Source organism: Pantherophis guttatus, chromosome 10 (assembly GCF_059756535.1).
Source record: "Pantherophis guttatus breed Tessera chromosome 10, ASM5975653v1, whole genome shotgun sequence".
In the NCBI taxonomy this organism is placed as follows: Eukaryota; Metazoa; Chordata; class Lepidosauria; order Squamata; family Colubridae; genus Pantherophis; species Pantherophis guttatus.
Genome location: NC_142072.1, coordinates 27296184 through 27314633, shown reverse-complemented (window position 1 = coordinate 27314633; position 18450 = coordinate 27296184). Strand labels below are relative to the sequence as shown.

General features: G+C 44.6%; 1 protein-coding gene across 1 annotated transcript; it reads right to left on the bottom strand.

The window, feature by feature from the left end:
- Nucleotides 1–7116: 7116 nt before the first annotated feature.
- LOC117663513 (ras-related GTP-binding protein C-like) lies at nt 7117–17124 on the bottom strand. The gene is made up of 7 exons (XM_034413754.3): nt 16805–17124; nt 16360–16563; nt 15892–16091; nt 10632–10746; nt 10077–10219; nt 9319–9467; nt 7117–8386 (listed from the first exon to the last, which is right to left on the bottom strand). Exons 1-7 carry the CDS (start codon nt 17102–17104, stop codon nt 8238–8240), a joined length of 1260 nt encoding a protein of 419 aa, XP_034269645.2. The 5' UTR covers nt 17105–17124; the 3' UTR covers nt 7117–8237.
- Between the last annotated feature and the right edge of the window lie 1326 nt (nt 17125–18450).

The following is an 18450-nucleotide window of genomic DNA, read 5'->3' as shown; positions in this document are numbered from 1 at the left end:
CCAGCAGGAAGCTAGGACCTAAGTTCTTAGGACCATTTTCAATAGTGAAAGTAATTAACCCAGTAACAATTCAACTTAACCTCCCATGCCTATTAGGGAAAGTGCATCCAGTTTTCCATAGCTGCTTGCTGAAACCTGCTGTTCAAGACTGAGACCACAGGACTGCCCAGTGCCTAAACCGATGGTAGTGAAAGGGGAAACTCCTTATGAGGTTAAGAAAATTTTGGACTCCAAATTGCATAGGGGTCGTTTGCAATATTTAGTCCATTGGAAAAGATACCCTTTGTCTGGAGCTACCTGGGTTAAGAGCTGGGATGTGAAGGCAGATAGGTTAGTCAGTGAAACAATTCCACAATAAATTCCCTAATAAACCAAAGGGTCCTCGGGGTGGGTGGGTGGGGGGAGGCGGTTAGGGACTGACTGACTGGACTAACCTCCTACATTTATTTCGTTTCAGGACACGTTCACTGGCTGAGGGCAGGCAGCCTGTCAGCCCTGGAGGCCATCTTTTACTTTGGATCTTCAGGACTGCCACACTTGGTGGATGGGCATGCTGTGGGAAACAGGAGTGGGGTGGATGGAGACAGGGTGAGATGTATAGCCATAACAACATTCTTTTCTCTGGGAGTCAAGGACATTCAGCCTGCACCTGGAGAGGGTGATTGGGAAGCAAATCCAGTTGGGATGGGGACATGATTGGACATGTGAGTGCAAGAGAAGGAACTTTGATTTTGATTTGGGTGGGGAAAACCCGGAGGCCTTTTAGATTTGGGTTTTCCCAGATGTGCCAATATGACATCTCTAATAAAATGGAACTTTGAGGAGAATACCTGCTTTGGAGTTTTACTTTGGTTGGGGGTGTTAATTGGAACCCTGACAATAGCTTTGTCTTGCAAGCAGGCTCTTAGTGAATAAGGAACTGCCTTTGAGCCAGCAAGTGTCCTGCTGCAGCCAGGCGTCGAATTGCAAAAAGAGTCATATATGCCTCATTGCCCTTGTCCAGGGAAGCTGTCTGTGGAGTCAGTCCAAGGCATAGCGTTGTGTCCAACCTGGAGGGCGGTGTGGCTAGATGCCTGGTGTCCCTGCACAATGATGGGGCATGGGAATGGAAACTGCAGGAAGCCCAACTCTATGCGAAGCTGTGTAAGTGTGAATTCCACAAGTCCCTCTTACACTACCTGGGATACCGGCTCTTGAATGGAGGAATGGAGATGGATCCCAATAAGGTGAAGGCAATACTAGAGTGGGAGCCCCCTCAGACCAGGAGGCAACTACAGAGTTTTCTGGGCTTTGCAAACTTTTAGCGCCAATTCAACCCCACCTTTGCCTAGATAGTCCTACCGATTACCAATTTGCTAAAGACAGGGAAAGGGGCAAAACCAAAACCCAGCCAGCCCCTGGAGTGGTCCCTTAACTGCCAATCACTTTTGAAAAGTTGAAGGGCCTGTTCACTGCAGAGCCGATCCTGAAACACACCAACCCAGAGGAGCCATTTGCGATGCAGGCGGATGCCAGCGATTTAGCAGTGGAGGCAGTCCTACTCCAAAGGAATGCTGAAGGAATTACAACCCTGTGCTTACACGTCTCACAGGTTGTCTGACACTGAAAGATGCTGGGTTATCTGGGAGAAGGTGGCTTACACAGTCCGATGGGCTCTCCCAACATGGAGACAGTTCCTGGAGGGTAGCAAGATCCTCTTCGAGGTCTGGACAGACCATAAATGCTGAAAGTCACATACCCACACCCACCCTGTCTCCTAAGCAGGTCCAGTGGGCCCAGTACTTTAACTGGTTTAACTTCACTCTCCGGTATCTGCCCCGGAGGAAAATCTTCCTTGCAGATTCCCTCTCTCACATGCTGCAGCACAATAGCACCCAAGAGGCAGTGGTGACATCCATCATCCAATCCAAGCAGCGAGCAGCACTTGCTCTCACCTGACAACAAGCAACACCCGGCAGGAGCCAGCACAAGAGTTAGGGCAATCCTTAAAAGATGCCCTAGTAAGAGATTCCAGCAGCACCTGTGAGGGAGGGGCTGGTGTGGAAAGGCACCAAAATATATGTTCCAGTCAGCCAGCGGGCCTGGATTTTACAGAGGAATCACAATGCCAGGGCAGCAGGACATTTAGGGTTCATAAAGACCCTGTACCAAGTGAAGAGACAGTTCTGGTGGTCAAAAATGAAAAAGGACATAGAAGCTTATATGGCCAGCTGTGTGCCCTACAGTGAAATGAACGCCTGGGAAGCCCCCCTGATTACTGCAGCTGGTAGCTAAGCCGATGGACCCCTGGGAGACCTTCATGGACTTTAGAGCAAGGATAGAGTACGGCATTCACTTTAATGGGGTAGCTGTCAATCCAAGCTATGGCTCTGGAGCGTCCCTCTCCACAGACGCATCGAATTAGAAAAAGGGGCACATATTCATCTTTCCATGGCGGATCCTGAAAACACATGGCTTTATGGCTTCCCCAGCCAGGGCAAAGATGTGCCTCTTTTTCTAATTCAACATCTCTGGAGGTGGACACATGCTGGGTGAAAGGCAGTCCTGCATTCACTGTAAAGAGCCTCCCCGGAAGCCAAACATATGCCTTGCACTGACTCGGACTTCTCAGGTGCTAAATACCAACAGTACATAATTTTATACAAATTCATAATCATTTTTTTTATAACTACAATATAATTCAATGTTAATTTCCAACAGATCATTTTCATAAATATTCTTGTCAAGTTTTATTCTCGTTCTTCTTCCAATGCATCATTAATGAAATTATCAACAGGTTAAGGATGGAGACTTCTGGTTTGATGTCGCGGCGAGAAAATCGGGGAAATAGTGGGCTCTGATGAGCCCCGCGAAAACCCCGGCTGCCAAACCGCCACCAAAGGGTCTTCGGACCAGAACCGTCCTGCAGGGACGGGGAGGAAGAGAGGCACCTCGGACGACCAAGAGGAACAGGCAAGTTCCTCAGAGGTTGGAGGGAACTCTCTGCAGTCGGTGGTGGGGGGCGGCAGCCATGACGGCTGCCACGAAGCTGGGACAAACCGGGCAAGTGATGTGCAGGAGAAAAGAGCGATGCCTTTTGAAGCCGGGTGAGTGACAACTAACCCAGGCTCGAAACAACGTGGCTTTTTTTATTTGTAAGACCCCTAGCCTTAAAACAATGGCTGAGGAGCTATGGGGCATAGAAGATTTTAAGATGAAATTTTTAAAAGAAAAGAAAAAGACCCGACTGAAAATTGATATTTGAATAGACTAAATTGGAAAAGTAAACATTGAGACTTGGTTCAAAATTGAACAACTTTAAATTTGAATTGGATTTCTAAAGAAAAGAAGTTAGAGAAGAATTATTATTTTTAAAATACAGAAGGAGTGAATTAAGCTGGAATGTTACATAATTGAAACAAAATGGCGATTTGCATGACTAAAGGAAATTGTGGATTGCAGAGGGACACCTTCTGGTTTAAAGAGAAACATTGTAACTTGCTTCTTGTTTTGGAACATTGTGAACAGATAACCGTGGGATTTTGGAGGTGGAGCTGCTTTTTCTTCGTCTGCAGGCAATTTGACTTTGGTGAGAAAAAAAAAAGGGAAAGTATGATGGAACTTTTATAATTGGACTAATTGGCAGAGGAACAAAAGAAGGAAATTGACGTGATTTGCTTGAAATAGAAGTAAGAAAAAGAACTAAATTGATATATGGAGAATTAAACTGTGAACATTGAAATTGAAATGAAATATATGCTAACAGATAAGGAAATGAGGAATGACATACACATGGCTGGAAAAAAGAAGATAGAAACAATGTGATTAAAAATAAAGTAATGCATAGATGGGCAGTAATAATAAAAAGGAGTTTCTATAGATGAATAAAAATGAATATGAATATGAGAAGAATTTGATATAATATATAAAAATTGAAATAAAGAAGAAAGTTAGAATATAAGAGGAATAGAATATATTAACAGAATTTTATTGATTTACATAAGGATGTGTTTGGAGTAAGAACTAACCTCAATGTTAAATTGTTATAAAGATGATAATGACAACGTGATTGAACATTAATAAGCAATATATAGATGAATGGTAAAATTAAAAAAAAGGGTGATTATGCTGGGATAGACAGCAAAACAGAGATGATTATACTGGGTATAACAGTAAAGATAAAAATAATTATGCTGGGATTGACAGTAAAAATGATGATTATACTGGGCGTAACAGTAAAATTTAAGAAGATTATGCTGTGATTAACAGCCAAAAGAGGATGATTTAAGATGAAGATTATATACTGGGATAAACTCTTAGAAATAAAAGATAACCATACTGGAATTAATACTAATAATGAAATGATTGTGTTGTGACTGCGTAAATACTTTGATGATTCATACTTTCAAGATAATATCCATCCATATTAAAAGGAAAAGAAATTGTAATGATATTGAATTAAGGACTTTAAGATTAATGTAATGGGTTTTAAGAATTTTTTCTTTTGTCAAATAGAATTTATGGCAACAATGTTAGAGAATATTAAATTGTGTTATTTGAAAATTAAAATTTGTGGTGAAATAATAGAGGGTAATGCTCTCTACATGGGGCTCCCCTTGGGGTGCACCCGGAGGCTCCAGTTGGTCCATAATGTGGGCGTGCAGGGGATTATGGGAGCGACGGGACGCTCCCATGTGACACCTCTCCTGCGTGAGCTGCACTGGCTTCCTGTGGTCTTCCGGGTGCGCTTCAAGGTGTTGGTGACCACCTTTAAAACGCTCCATGGCTTAGGGCCGGGGTATTTACGAGACCGTCTTCTGCCGCCAATAGCCTCCCACCGGCCAGTTCGCTCACACAGAGAAGGACTCCTCAGGGTGCCGTCGGCCAGACAATGTCGGCTGGCGACCCCCAGGGGGAGAGCCTTCTCTGTGGCGGCACCTGCCCTCTGGAACAACCTACCCCCAGAGATACGCACGATACCAGACCTCCGGACTTTTCGGCGGGCCCTGAAAACACATCTATTCCATTTAGCTGGGCTGGCTTGACCCCATCCTTATGGTTTTAAATTTATAATTGGTTTTAATTGGGTTATTTTAAATTGACGGCCAAAAGTATTTAATGTTTTTAAAATTGTTTTTAAATTTTATATGTTGTGTTTTTACCGTGGCTGTTCACCGCCCTGAGTCCTGTTGGAGAAGGGTGGTATACAAATTAAATAAATAAATAAATAATTGATTTGTGTAAAATGATACAAGTTAATTTCCTTTTTTTTTTTGCTTTTTTAAAAAAAAATAAGGTAATTAGTGGGGATTTGGGAAAAGCTTTTGTCAAAGAGGAATTAGTAATTGTACCTACTTATGACTGGATTAATGGCTCGTTCTGAAAAGATTTTTGTATGTTTATGTGTTTTTTTTTTAAAAAATTGTTCAAAAAACAACAACAGGTTAAGGATATGATTATATATCCAATAAGTTAATTACTAGAGTACCACCAATTTATCAGTGGCCAGTATACATATATAATAGTATCAAAAAAGTACAAATGAAACCTTAACGCCTGGTGGCTCAGCAGACTAAAAGCATTGTGATTAACACCAGCTGTCTGCAATTACTGTAAGTTTGAATCTCACCAGGCTCAAGGTTGACTCAGCCTTCCATCCTTTCTAAGGTAGGTAAAATGAGGACCCAGTTTGTGGGGGCAATAAGCTGACTTTGTATAAATATACAAAAGTATGAAGGCTATTGCTTAACGCCTTGTAAGCTGCCCTGAGTCTCCGGAGAAGGGCGGCATATAAATCAAATTAAAAAAAAAAAAGATCTACCTTGTAGCTCCCATCCATCTGTTCTTATATGAGATTGCTAAACAGAATGCCTTTCTCTTGGATTGTATTTATGTACTCTCTATTAAGAAATCATCAATACTTTTTTTCCTGGAAGTTAGAAATCTTTTAAAATCAGGGCAACTGGATGGAGCTGAGCGTTTACTGGCCAGATGCCCTTCCTTAGACCTCATGGAGTTCATAGCAGATATTTCTTTGCACCCTAAGAGAGAAATATCTGCCGGTTTCAACCTTCTGAATGGGAGAACTCCTTCACCACGAGGCTACTACTTTTTCCTAGATATCTTATCACCATCAGACTTGAATATTGTCAAAGAAACTATGGGGACATCTTGAATACACATTGCGTGCAAGATCTAACAATAGTAATACTGAACTAAAAAAAAATCCGTAAAGAAGAAGGATAAATATCCAAAAGGATAGTTTCTAAGCTACGTAAGGTGTTTGAAAGCTGCAGTTTCCACCAAAGGAGCTATTCCAAAGTGCCCGTGTTTCCCCTAAAATAAGACCAGGGCTTATTTTCTTTTCGGCCCCAAAATAAGGACTGGTGCTGCTAGTCATAGGAGGCTGCATGGCATGTTGTACGGCGACACTGGTGTGATATGCCTTGCGGTGTTCTGTCGTGAGTGGTGGCACTGGTGCAATGCGCCACATGGCATCCAGTTGTGAGTGGCTGCAGAAGTCAGGCAGTGGCACGACAGGTATTGGGGCCTGGGAGGCCCAGCTGCAGCGGTCCTAAGTTAAGCGGGTTCAGAGTGCATGGGGCAGCTCCATCCCCCCACCCCAGCTTGATTTTTATGCATGCGCCTCAACCCATCTCGTACAACCAGATGGTGGGCAGGGCTTAACTAGGGCTTATTTATGGGGTAGGGCTTATATTAGGCGCAGACATTAAAATCAGGCTAGGATGTTTTCGGGATAGGTCATATTTTCGGGGAAACATGGTAATATCTGAGTTTCCCAAGAGAATTACATTACTGTTTTTCCATAAATAGGTGGTTGGACTTCCCTACAAGTTGAAAGGAAACATGATTAAGCAGAAGGCAGAATTTCTGCAAGGTATTAATTAAGACTGACAACCACCACTAATAATAATAACAGCTGTTAGCTCCTTGGTTAGGACTTGAACTGTTGAATTTTTTACCAATTCCAGACTGTGAATCGAACTGAAGATTAAATCTTAAATAACTATAATAATAATGGGGTAAATTATTTCAACACAATGTGTGCAACTTTAAAACTTCTCACTGGAAATACAAAAATTGTATTTCCTTGTATTTAATTCAGAGGAGAGAAACTTGTCGAGATAAAGATCTTTTATTAACGTAGTCTGGGAACATATCCACTCCAGACCTGACCTTCTGGCAGAATGCAATCACCTGTGAAGAGTGTTCAAGCATCTGTTAAACCTTCAACAAACTCACACTGACATTTTGAGTAAAGAACAGAGTTGGAGGCTCTGGAAGTGCTGTCGTCATTTACCTGCCCAAACACGGATGATCTACAGGAAGATTCACAGAAAACATTTCATCAGATGGAAAGTATTCTTACTGAAGAAAGTTTCACATGTTGTTACAAATGAACAAAATTGTTTGCAACTTATAACCCAAACCTGTAATTGCTCCATTCTTCTCAAAGCCGCACATATTTTTTTCAAAAATAAAATGGCCCTCTTATGTGATCAGGCGGCCTCAAGAATGAAATATGGAATGAAACCAAATGAATTCTAGCCATTTTAGCCATGGCAGGGTGAAATGGAATTATTTGTGAGTGTAAAGGTTTCTCCTGATCAGTTGTGCCCCCCTCTAAGGGACGGCGCACATCCCCGTTTCCTAGCAGAGGGAGCCAGCGCAGCCCAAAGAGGCTTCAGAAAAATAGTGTGAAAGAAAAAACAGTGCAAGAATGAATGCGGGAACCGATATCGAGTGACCAAAAGCTTGACAATTCCAGACATGACATTTCAAAGAGTTCTGCGGACAGTTAGAGCTAGAAAAGCAGATAAGCGCTTTCATTCCATGGGTTTGCAGAGGAGAGGTCACAGGATAGATTACTTTTTTCAGGCATTGCCACAAAAGTATGCGATAACTCAGGTGGAATGTGTTGAGCAAATAAATTAGGAACCACGTTTGAATTTCAGAGCCTCTGGAGCACATCCTGAAACAAACAAGGAAGTTCCCCCGTGGAGGAGAGGAGAGGAGAGGCCGCCTGCCTAAGTATGACGAAAGTCACCACTCTGCATCGTGGCTTCCCCTCATACGGTCACTCCTGGGTGTCCGTCTGAGCTATGACAGCAAGTCCCCAAGGCAGACTCCGCTTGCTTCAAACGAGACGGATGACGTTGTGCCGCCCGTCCTCCGTGCTGCTGCTCCTGCCCTGATCCACACCCAGGGTAGGCAAGCAAGCCCCAGGCCGTCCCGACTCAGTCCTCCTTCGGGGTGCCGTTATGAGTCACTGCTTTCAAATTGGGAATGTTGGCTTGATGGCCGCAGGGGCGGTGAGAGGAAAGGCCCACTTCAAAGACCTCGTGGATGGCCTTCCGGAAGCAGTGGAAATTGTAGTCTATGAGGCCTGCGAAGAAAAAGGGAAGAGAGGCATCAGTTGGGAAGATCTCAGGAAACTTCTGTTCCTTCAGCTTTCCCACTGACCATGGGATCTGATTATGATGGCAACTAGGACTGCAAAGATTGGGTCACTAAGCAATGCAACTGCACTTTACAACTGCATCATCTAATAACCGAAATTCCAGTCCCAATTGCTGTAAGTCAAGGACTACCTGTACTGTATGGCATTTAATGCAATGTTAGTATAATGCCCTTTTTCTGTGGTTGTCATTTGTGCAGGGGTTCAAACACTGATTTAAGAAAAGTTATATGGCCGCCCACTCACTCTCAGTGACTCTGGGTGGCTGACAAAAATAACGTTTTTTAATTTATTATATGGCTACTTAGCTAAGGTATTCAAGCTAAGAGAAATTACCCTCCCTCCCATGCTGGAATAATTATTTCATTGTCTGCAAGGGCAACCTTTAATGCAGCTTTAAAACAATTTTGCCAAAAGGAGTGATAAGTAACAGTTTTATGGAACATTCCGAGCAGCCTCTGCTTCCAATGAACTGAACAGCTGAAGCATTTCTAAGGTTGCTCTCTGATGCTTGGAACACTTGAGCTATGTTCCAACTTTCACCTCTCTAGGACAGGGGTCCCCAACCCCCACGGCCTGTTCGGCACAGCTCATCTTGTGTGCTACAGTTCCCCTCTTGCCCCTCCCCTGCCGGGTTGGGGACTGCTGCTCTAAGACACAGCCAGCTCAGACTAAATATTTCAGATGAAACTGTTTTGCCCCGAGTTTGAAGCAGGGCCTATTTTCTATTTTGGAAAAAATAACAAAACTATGATTATTGTTTTTAATGGTGGTGTTTGTGCTGCTGGTCCGTGACTGTGATAAAGACTGAAAAAGATTGACGGAACAAAATGATGAGGCGCACAAGCCCATTTGCTCACCTTTGCGTTCAAAGCTTTCTTCTCTGAGGATACACACCAAGGCTAGAAATTTTGTCACTTCTTTTAAATATAAAACAGTTGTGTTATTGAGCTTAATAATTGCCATAGATTCCTCGTCATATGCACTACCGCTGCCATCTTCTTTTAACCTAGAGTAGGTTGAAGGAAAAAGACACAGCATACCTGAGATTTAGACTGACCACTTAAACTTGATACAACTCAGATGCCTCATTTATATTTAAGCAACTGAACAGAACTTTACCACAAACGTACAATCTTTACAATTTATGACAACTTCGGAAATGTACATTTGCTTTTTAGCTTGATTAATCTGCAGATACGTTTTAATATCCTTACATTTATATTAATATATATTTATATTAATATAGAAGTCAGCTTATCATAATACTGAAAGAACTTTGTTATTTTATTTATTCATTAAATTTATATGCTGCCCATCTCACTGACAAGTGAGCAGCAGTTATATTTTGACAGAAATACCTGTTCTGTGATCATGACGTGAGACATACCAGGTTTCATAAGGATGCTTGCTCAGGATTCTAGACAAAATCAGTTTTAACGACAAAATTATGCCAACCATAAGCAAGGCGGCATAGCATCCCCCACCTTATAAACTAAATCCTTCACAATTTTTAGGGTCATCCTGCATTTCTCAAAATATCCCTGAACAGTAAAGGATCTTAGAAGTCAGACTTCTTTCACGATTGCTGTTCCATACTTCCAGAGCATTTACTTACCCATATATGCAAGAAACATCAATGACAACGTCAATCATGTCGCAACATAACTCGTAGGACTGCATGTCAACAGGGGAACTGTCTGTTGCAATATAGATCTTGCTGACAACATCAAAAAGAAAAGCTTTTTCTATCCCCGAGTTCTTCAGAACATGAAAAGACAGGTTTAAATTAAGATTACATTTCACAAATGCCCACATTTGTCCCAAGATTCATTTGCTTTTATTTATTTTGCAATACTTTATTGTACATACTCAGGAGGTAAAAATATCCACAATATAACACACTACATATTTTAATAAGTTTTACTAGCGTGCAATCCAAATCTTTGATGTACAAAGATTATTAGTTTAAAATGTCTAATATAAACCAGATAATCTGTTAAAGCTCAGCAAGATTCAGCAGTCTCCAGCCCACCTCTGCTTTGGAGGCAAAAGTTCTCTCCAAGATCTCTTGGTGTCAGTTTCATCATCTCCTAAATGAAAATCACTCATTTGCTAACTTTCACCACATTATTCACCCTTTCAAAATGTGGAATAATTAACTGCTACTTACTGATATAAAGATATTCAGCAAGTTTTCCAAAGTGGGCAGCTGTGGAATGAGCTTCTGCACCACCTTACTGAAGGCCTCAAATATTGAGTGATCATAGATGCTGGTCAAATAAAAGCTAAAAAAACAAAACAAAAAAAAGAACTCTATAATTAGTTACCGGAATGGTTTCAAATGTTACCTGCTGTTTTGGCCAAACTAATACCACCACTGATACCATTCCCCAACTAGAATCTGTTGAAATTCATTTCTTTGTGCGATTCACAATTAACTAATATAGTTATGATTTACTGAAACCACCTGGATCTGCATGGCACATTAAGATTATGAAATCTGGGCTTCCGGTTTGGCTTCCGTCGCCACCAGACGGTCCCTTGAGACCGCCAGCCCTGTCGCCCGTAAAGAGCCACCTTTACAGCTGAAAGGCGGCTCGATAAACTCCGTTTCCATAAGGAAACGAGAGACAGAGCCGGCGAGGGCAGATAGAACCCTCTGCGAAGTCCCCAGAGTTCTTTTTTTGTCTCTGGGGAGGAAGCAGGATGAGGCTCCCTATTTTCGCTCGCCGCTGCTCCGGGCTTCGGGAGAACTCTGCGCTTTGCAGAGCCAGGCGATGGGACCAGACCAACTAACGAAAACTAACAGATTCTCTGAACAAGTAGGATGAAATCCGGACCTGGGACCCTAAATTGCAAGTATTTTCAATAACCCTAAGACTGACTTTAAAAGTAAAGAAGAGTGGAAGGGGGGAAAAAAAGAAAGTTTAAAATGGCGACTGGCTGAGGCTTGAGAAGAAAGCCGAAAGCGAAAGTCCTTCTGTTTGACTAGTTCAATATGTTACAAAGTAATTGGGACAACAGCGCTGGCTAGAAGTGAAGAGAAAAATTCCTATTTCATGCTTCTTCCTTCTTAGAGACTTGATATTGATATTGTTTGGAGAGAAGTTTCCTTCTTTAAAGGGAAAAAAAAAATCTGCTTGTGTGGCAGGATGGCGTTAAAACTGACAAAGCCAGACAACCAAGCTGTGTGTGGGGGGGGCTCCCCAATTAAAAACCACATGAACAAGTTTTGAGCTTGCAGATGCAGAGGAATGGCTTTAAAGATCTAACGCAATTTGTTCTGGAGGAGATGGCAAGACATAATGAGATTGTGAACCAGAACCTTGAAAAATTTAGACAGGAAATTAAAGAGTTGGTTCAACAAAAGTATGATAAATTCAAGCAACATATGATAAATTTCTTAGACGCAATGATAAAGATGGATAAAGAGATTAATTTAGAAATAGAGTCTAAAATGAAGGAAGTTGATCATAAGATTTATAATTTGGATAATAAAATACAAAGAATTGAAAATGATTTAACAATGATTCAAGAAAATAGCTCAGAAGTAGAGTCAAAAATAAAGGAAGCTGACAACAAGACTTACAATGCAGATAATATAAAACAAAGGATTGAAAATGAAGTCACAATGATGCAATTCAGATTTATGGAATTTGCGGTCAGAATTAGGGGAATACAGGAAAATAAAAAAGAAGATTTGAGAAAGATGTCTGCTGAAGTTCTGGCTGGGATTTTAAAGGTTAGTCCTGAAGAGGTATCCTGTAAGATTGATAAGGCCTACAGAGCAAATTCTTGGTTGGCAAAGCAAAGGCTGTTGCCTAGAGATGTGGTGATTTACTTTACCGATAAAGGAATAAGAAATGATATTGTGCAAAAGTCTTTTAACTCCACTCTTGAAATGCATGGAAGGAAGATTTGGATATTTAAAGAGCTGCCGCCCAAGATGTTAAAAGATAGAAAGGATTTTGGATTTTTGGTGACTGAGCTAAAGAAACAAAAAATCCCATTTAGGTGGGATGCTCCAGTTGGAATAATATTGAGATATCAAGGAGAAAGATATCAACTAAATACTGTTGAAAAAGCGGAAGAATTTTATTATAAGGTTCTTAAAATGGATTCAACATCTCCATGTATAACACATGAGGGGAATAAAGAAAAGCAAAATCAACAAGAGATTGAAACCCAGGCTAAGCAGATGGAGGTGGAGGTAATGGAAAAACAACAAGTTACAGAGGCCTTTTTGGATGAGCCGCTTTTGGATTCTCCTTCAGAGGTTATAGTTGGATTACCTATAAATACAAGAGAGGCGGCTTTGGATTCTAATGTGATGACTTATCAAGTTACAGACCAGCATGGAAATCAATCAGTTGATATACAACTCATAGAAAGGCAACCAGGATGGAGATCTAAGCCACAAAAAGTTAAGAAGAGAAGAAGCAGATCCTACAAAAATAAAAACTTTTAGACTAAACAACAGTGTAATGCCAGTTACTTAAGAGACAATTAAATACATGAAAATATAGCTGAGGCAAAGTATTGGTTTATACTATTTTGAGGAGAGTGACAGATCTCTGCAGTGCTGTACTTTTGGGATGTGGAAGATGGCCTTAAATTGAGTGGATTGGAACTTTCTATTCTGGACTCTTTGACAAATGGATTACGTTTATGCTGAGCTACAAGGCAAGAAAACTATGGGATTGGGGCATGCAGAAGATCTGGTTGTTACCCTAACACGGTGGTTGGAATGAATAATCTAGATGAAAGACATTACAAAAGACACTATATAGAATATAAATATAAAGTCACTCGGGTGGTTTTTTGATATATGAAAACATTTATTATTGATGGGGGCAGATGGTAATTGAAGATACCGAACATACTGTTGGAATTAGAATTTGATGTTACCCTAACATGGGTGATGGGAGGAGGGGGGAAAAAAAGGGGGAAAAATCTATATTTGAAAAACTTTTTCAATTAAAAAAAAAAAGATTATGAAATCTGCACTAACATTTTTATTTCAATTAACAAACTGCTTAATCTGTAAATAAATGATCTGTTATACTGATCTACTATATTTATACCAAATCAAGAAGAGGACTAATTGGTGAGAGGGAAAGAACTTTGTTTCAAGATGAACCAAATTTCAGTTTTCAGAAATTCAAGAAAATGATAAAATCATTTGATGAGAAAAAGTAGAATTGCTAATTGTGACAGCATTTGAGATTCAGAAATAGTATATTCTGGGCTTTGGCTGTTAGTGCTGAATCATTAAACAATCGTGCAGGTCATTAACTAACTATCGTCCAGTCTCCAACCTTCGCTTCGTTGCGAAGGTTGTTGAGAGTGTGGTAGCGCAACAGCTTCCCTGGTACCTGGATGAAGCTGTCTATCTAGACCCGCTCCAGTCTGGCTTCCGGCCTGGGCACAGCACGGAAACGGCTTTGGTCGCGTTGGTGGATGATCTCTGGAGGGCTCGGGACAGGGGTTGCTCCTTATCCTGGTCCTGTTAGACCTCTCAGCGGCTTTTGATACCATCGACCATGGTATCATGTTGCACCGGTTGGCGGGGTTGGGGGTGGGGGGCACCGTTCTGCGGTGGTTCTCCTCCTACCTCTCTGACCGGTCGCAATCTGTGTTGACAGGGGGGCAGTGGTCGACCCCGAGGCACCTTGCTTGTGGGGTGCCACAAGGGTCGGTCCTCTTGCCCCTTCTGTTCAACATTTATGTGAAGCCGCTGGGTGAGATCATCCGTGGCTTCGGGGTGGAGTTCCATCAGTACGCTGATGACACCCAGCTGTACATCTCCACCCCAGGCCACCCCAACGATGCCCTTGAAGTGATGTCCCAGTGCCTGGAGGCCGTGCAGGCCTGGATGGAGAGAAACAGGCTCCGACTCAACCCCTCCAAGACCGAGTGGTTGTGGCTTCCGGCGTCCTGATATAGCCAGCTGAAGCCATCGCTGGCTGTTGGGGGCGAATCACTTGCCCCCACGGAGAGGGCTCGTAACTTGGGCGTCCTCCTGGACGCACGGCTGTCTTTAGAAGATCATTTGACGGCCGTGGCCAGGGGGGCTTTTTATCAGGTCCACCTGATACGCCAGTTACGCCCCTTTCTAGATCGTGACTCCCTACGCACAGTCACTCAGGCACTCGTTACTCCCTGCCTGGACTACTGCAACGCTCTCTACATGGGGCTCCCCCTGGGGTGCACCCGGAGGCTCCAACTGGTCCAGAACGCGGCCGCGCGGGGGATTATGGGGGCGACGAGGCGCTCCCATGTGACACCTCTCCTGCGCGAGCTGCACTGGCTCCCGGTGGTCTTCCGGGTGCGCTTCAAGGTGTTGGTGACCACCTTTAAAGCGCTCCATGGCTTAGGGCCGGGGTACTTACGAGACCACCTTCTGCCACCAATAGCCTCCCACCGGCCAGTACGCTCGCACAGAGTGGGCCTCCTCAGGGTGCCGTCCGCCAGACAATGTCGGCTAGCGACCCCCAGGGGGAGAGCCTTCTCTGTGGTGGCGCCCACCCTCTGGAACAACCTCCCCCCAGAGATACGTACAATAACAGACCTCCGGATTTTTCGTCGGGCCCTGAAAACCTATTTATTTCAACTAGCTGGGCTGGCTTGAGTTAAATTTTAAATTGATTTTAAATTGGGTTGTTTTAATTTACGGCCAAAATATTTAATTATTTTAAACTGTTTTTAAATTTTGTATGTTCTGTTTTTTACTTTGGCTGTTCACCGCCCTGAGTCCTATTTGGAGAAGGGCGGTATAGAAATGGAAATAAATAAATAAATAAATAAAATAAATTAAGTGGAGCATGAGGTGCCTCAGGCATGGGCCTTGGAAGCTGAGCAGAGGCCCAGGCTCGCCTGCCCTAACCCTCCCAAGGCCTCACCCACCACCACCTCGATGCCCCATGCTCCACTTCTTGCCCCTTGGCCTCACAGGCCTTTTCCCACTCTCACCGGATTGTCACAGGGCCGATTCACCCAGCAGCCCAAACACCCTCCTCCTCTTCCAGAGCACTGGAATGGATTGCTTTGTTGCATGGCTGCATGGCACAATTCTGGAAGCCGCTGCCACTGTGTCTGAGACAAAATGGCGGCCACTTTCAGGTTGCTATCGTGCAGCCTGGGAACAAGATTTGCCATTTTGCTGTTTAAGGCGGATTGCACAGTGCTTTCTGCAGCTTCCAGACCTTGTTAAGGCAGCAAAATGCAGCTTTTGTTGTTGGGGCACTCGGCAGTGGCATTTTCTGGCCAGGGAAAAACGGCGCCCACTTCTGGAATCGTGCCATGGGTACCATCAAATCAGCATTTCTGTACTGAAAGAGGCCTCCCTGCTATCCACGTGTTCTGGCCCCAACTTGTAATTAGTAACAGCCATCCAAAAGCATGTAAGAAACTACAGAAACGTCACTTGCCTAAGATGTAGTTTTTCTAAGCCGGCATCGGCAAGATCATCATTGGCCCTTTGATGGATGTCCCTTTGAGTTTCAATTTTATGGTCGTCCGATAAGCCGTCCACTTTATGAATAAAAACTTCAAAGTTCATTTCTGGGTTGATTTTGTAGGCTTTGGAAACGGTAATATGGAGCCTGGTTAATGCTTCCATGTAGTCATCCTGTAAAAGAAATGGGATATATCTGTTTTTGCAGGATCCTTTTAGTTTACCGGACACCGTAAAAACGTGCAAGATTTTTGCAGGCCTTGGATCTTTTGAGGAATCCCAAGAGCAGCTTGGACTGGGGGCCATTTCTAGACCCTTGAGAAGCGGAGACAAAAGCAGAGGAAACCGTAACAGGCTAATGGCATCGTTACCGCAAACCCTGGTTAGTTTATGCTGAGCTCAGCGTTGCTGGGGGGGCCTTGGCTGGTCCCCCCTCCCCCACCTGCGCGTCGATGACGTAGATGAGCGCTCCGGTGCCTCGGAAGATCATCTCGTAGTCGAAGGTGGGGTCGAAGAAGTCCATCTGGCCAGGGAAGTCCCAGATCTGGAAGTTGACGAAGGAGCTGCTGGAGACGTCGTCCTTGTAGATTTTGTTGGTGCTCTCCAGGAAGAGCGTCTCGTTGGGGGACATTTTGTGGAAGACCACCTGCCGGACACAAACCACGGGCTGCTCAGGCCGGGCCTCCCCCTCCCCCTCCCCTCCCTCCCCCTCTTCCTCCTCTCCCCCTCTTCCTCCTCCCTCCCCCTCCCCCTCTTCCTCCTCCCTCCCCCTCCCCTCCCTCCCCCCTCTTCCTCCTCCCTCCCCCTCCCCCTCTTCCCACCCCCGCAGCCTGGCTAGCCCGCCCAGCCCCCCCCCCCCGCAGAGCCCGGCCTCCGCCCAAGGGCACCTTCTGGATCGAGGACTTCCCGCTGCGCCGAAGCCCCATCAGCAGGATGCGGGGCTGCTTGGAGGAGTCGCCCCCGCCGGCCCCCAGCCCGCCTCCGGGCCCCGCCAGGCCCAGCCCGCCGCCGCCGCCGCCCGCCAGCTCGGCCCCGTCGTCCTCCCCCGCCTCGTCCTCGTCGGCGCCGTAGCCGAAGTCTTTGGGGAAGGCATCGGCCGCGCCCAGGCTGCCCGCGGGCAAAGCTGCGCCGGACAGCTGCGCCGGCTCCTCGGAGGCGCCCGCGGCCCCGAACGGCATGGCGGCCATGACAGCCCGGCCCCAGGCGGACGCGCAGCCCATTGGCCGGCGCCGGAGGCCACGTGACACCCCCTCGCCCACGGACACACCTCCCTGGCGCCGGGCTGCTTCCGGGTCCGGGCCGCCGCGGGCGCCCCCTCCGGCCGGGCGGTTGCAGGGCAGCCAAGCGGCAGCCAGCCCAGCCGAGGCTCCTGCAGCCCCCGAGAGTCCGGAGCCCCGAGAGCGAGGCTGAAGCCGGGGAAGGGAAGAGGCAGCGGTGACCGGATTCGCGTCCTTGTGAGCCACGACTTGTAAGGAGGGAACAATTTGGCTCAATCTAATGGAAGGAGTGAAAGTCAAGGAGCAGCTCTTATCCAGAACTAGAAGGACGGACAGAAGTGGACGAGGCGATGGAAGGGGATGTTGAAAGGCTGGTGAAATGGTGAAATTCTGTGCCTCAAAAAGTGAATTTACAGTGCAGGGCAGGGGTGAAATTCAGCAGGTTCTGCAGAACCGGTAGCGGAAATTTTGAGTAGTACGAAGAACCGGCAAATGCCACCTCTGGCTGGGATGGGAATGGGGATTTTGCAGTATCCTTCCCCTGCCACTCCCACCAAACCCCACCAAGCCACGCCCACAGAACCGGTAGTAAAAAAAATGGATTTCACCACTTGTGCAGGGGATGGAAAAGGTCCCAGGTTTAATTGCACAATTTAAACTAGCCACGGCTGCTTCTTGAGCCTTGTTAATAAGATGAGGCTGCTAGGCTAATTTTTAGGGGAGATAAATCAGAAGAAAGTAACATAATTACAAAGCAGGTTCCCATATTATAGCAAGATGTACATTAAGTACATGACCCAGAGGCAAAACCTGGATTGACCATTACTTGAGCTGCATAGCTGTTTAATCCTTTCCAGTTTCTTAATAATTTCCAGAATAAGATCTTTCAAAGCTGGGACATGAGAATGTATTTATTTCCTGGATTGCTTCCAGAGACAAAAGACAAAACAATTCATTTTATTTCAGGTAGACTATATCAGTCCCTGGAAGCTCTATAAAATGTTATGTCACCTAAACCTTTTCCCATCTTGCTCCCATATCGGATCACCTTCAGCAGATTAGAACTCTGATGATGTTACCTAGTTAGGGTAATGAAACATTTTAAGAAAAAAAGCAAACTCAGAAAGCACCAGGGACCCCTCAGCTCTCAAGTTCTATCCAGGCTTGCAGGGGAGAAGGTACTTAAGGACGGACATGGAGTCCCAAAGGTGCTTTTTCAAAAGGCAACTGGACTTTGTTTGGTTTTTTTTTTGTTGTTGTTGTTGAAGATGCTTGTCATCCAAGAAACTTCTCCAGTTCTGACTGAAGGGTGGAGA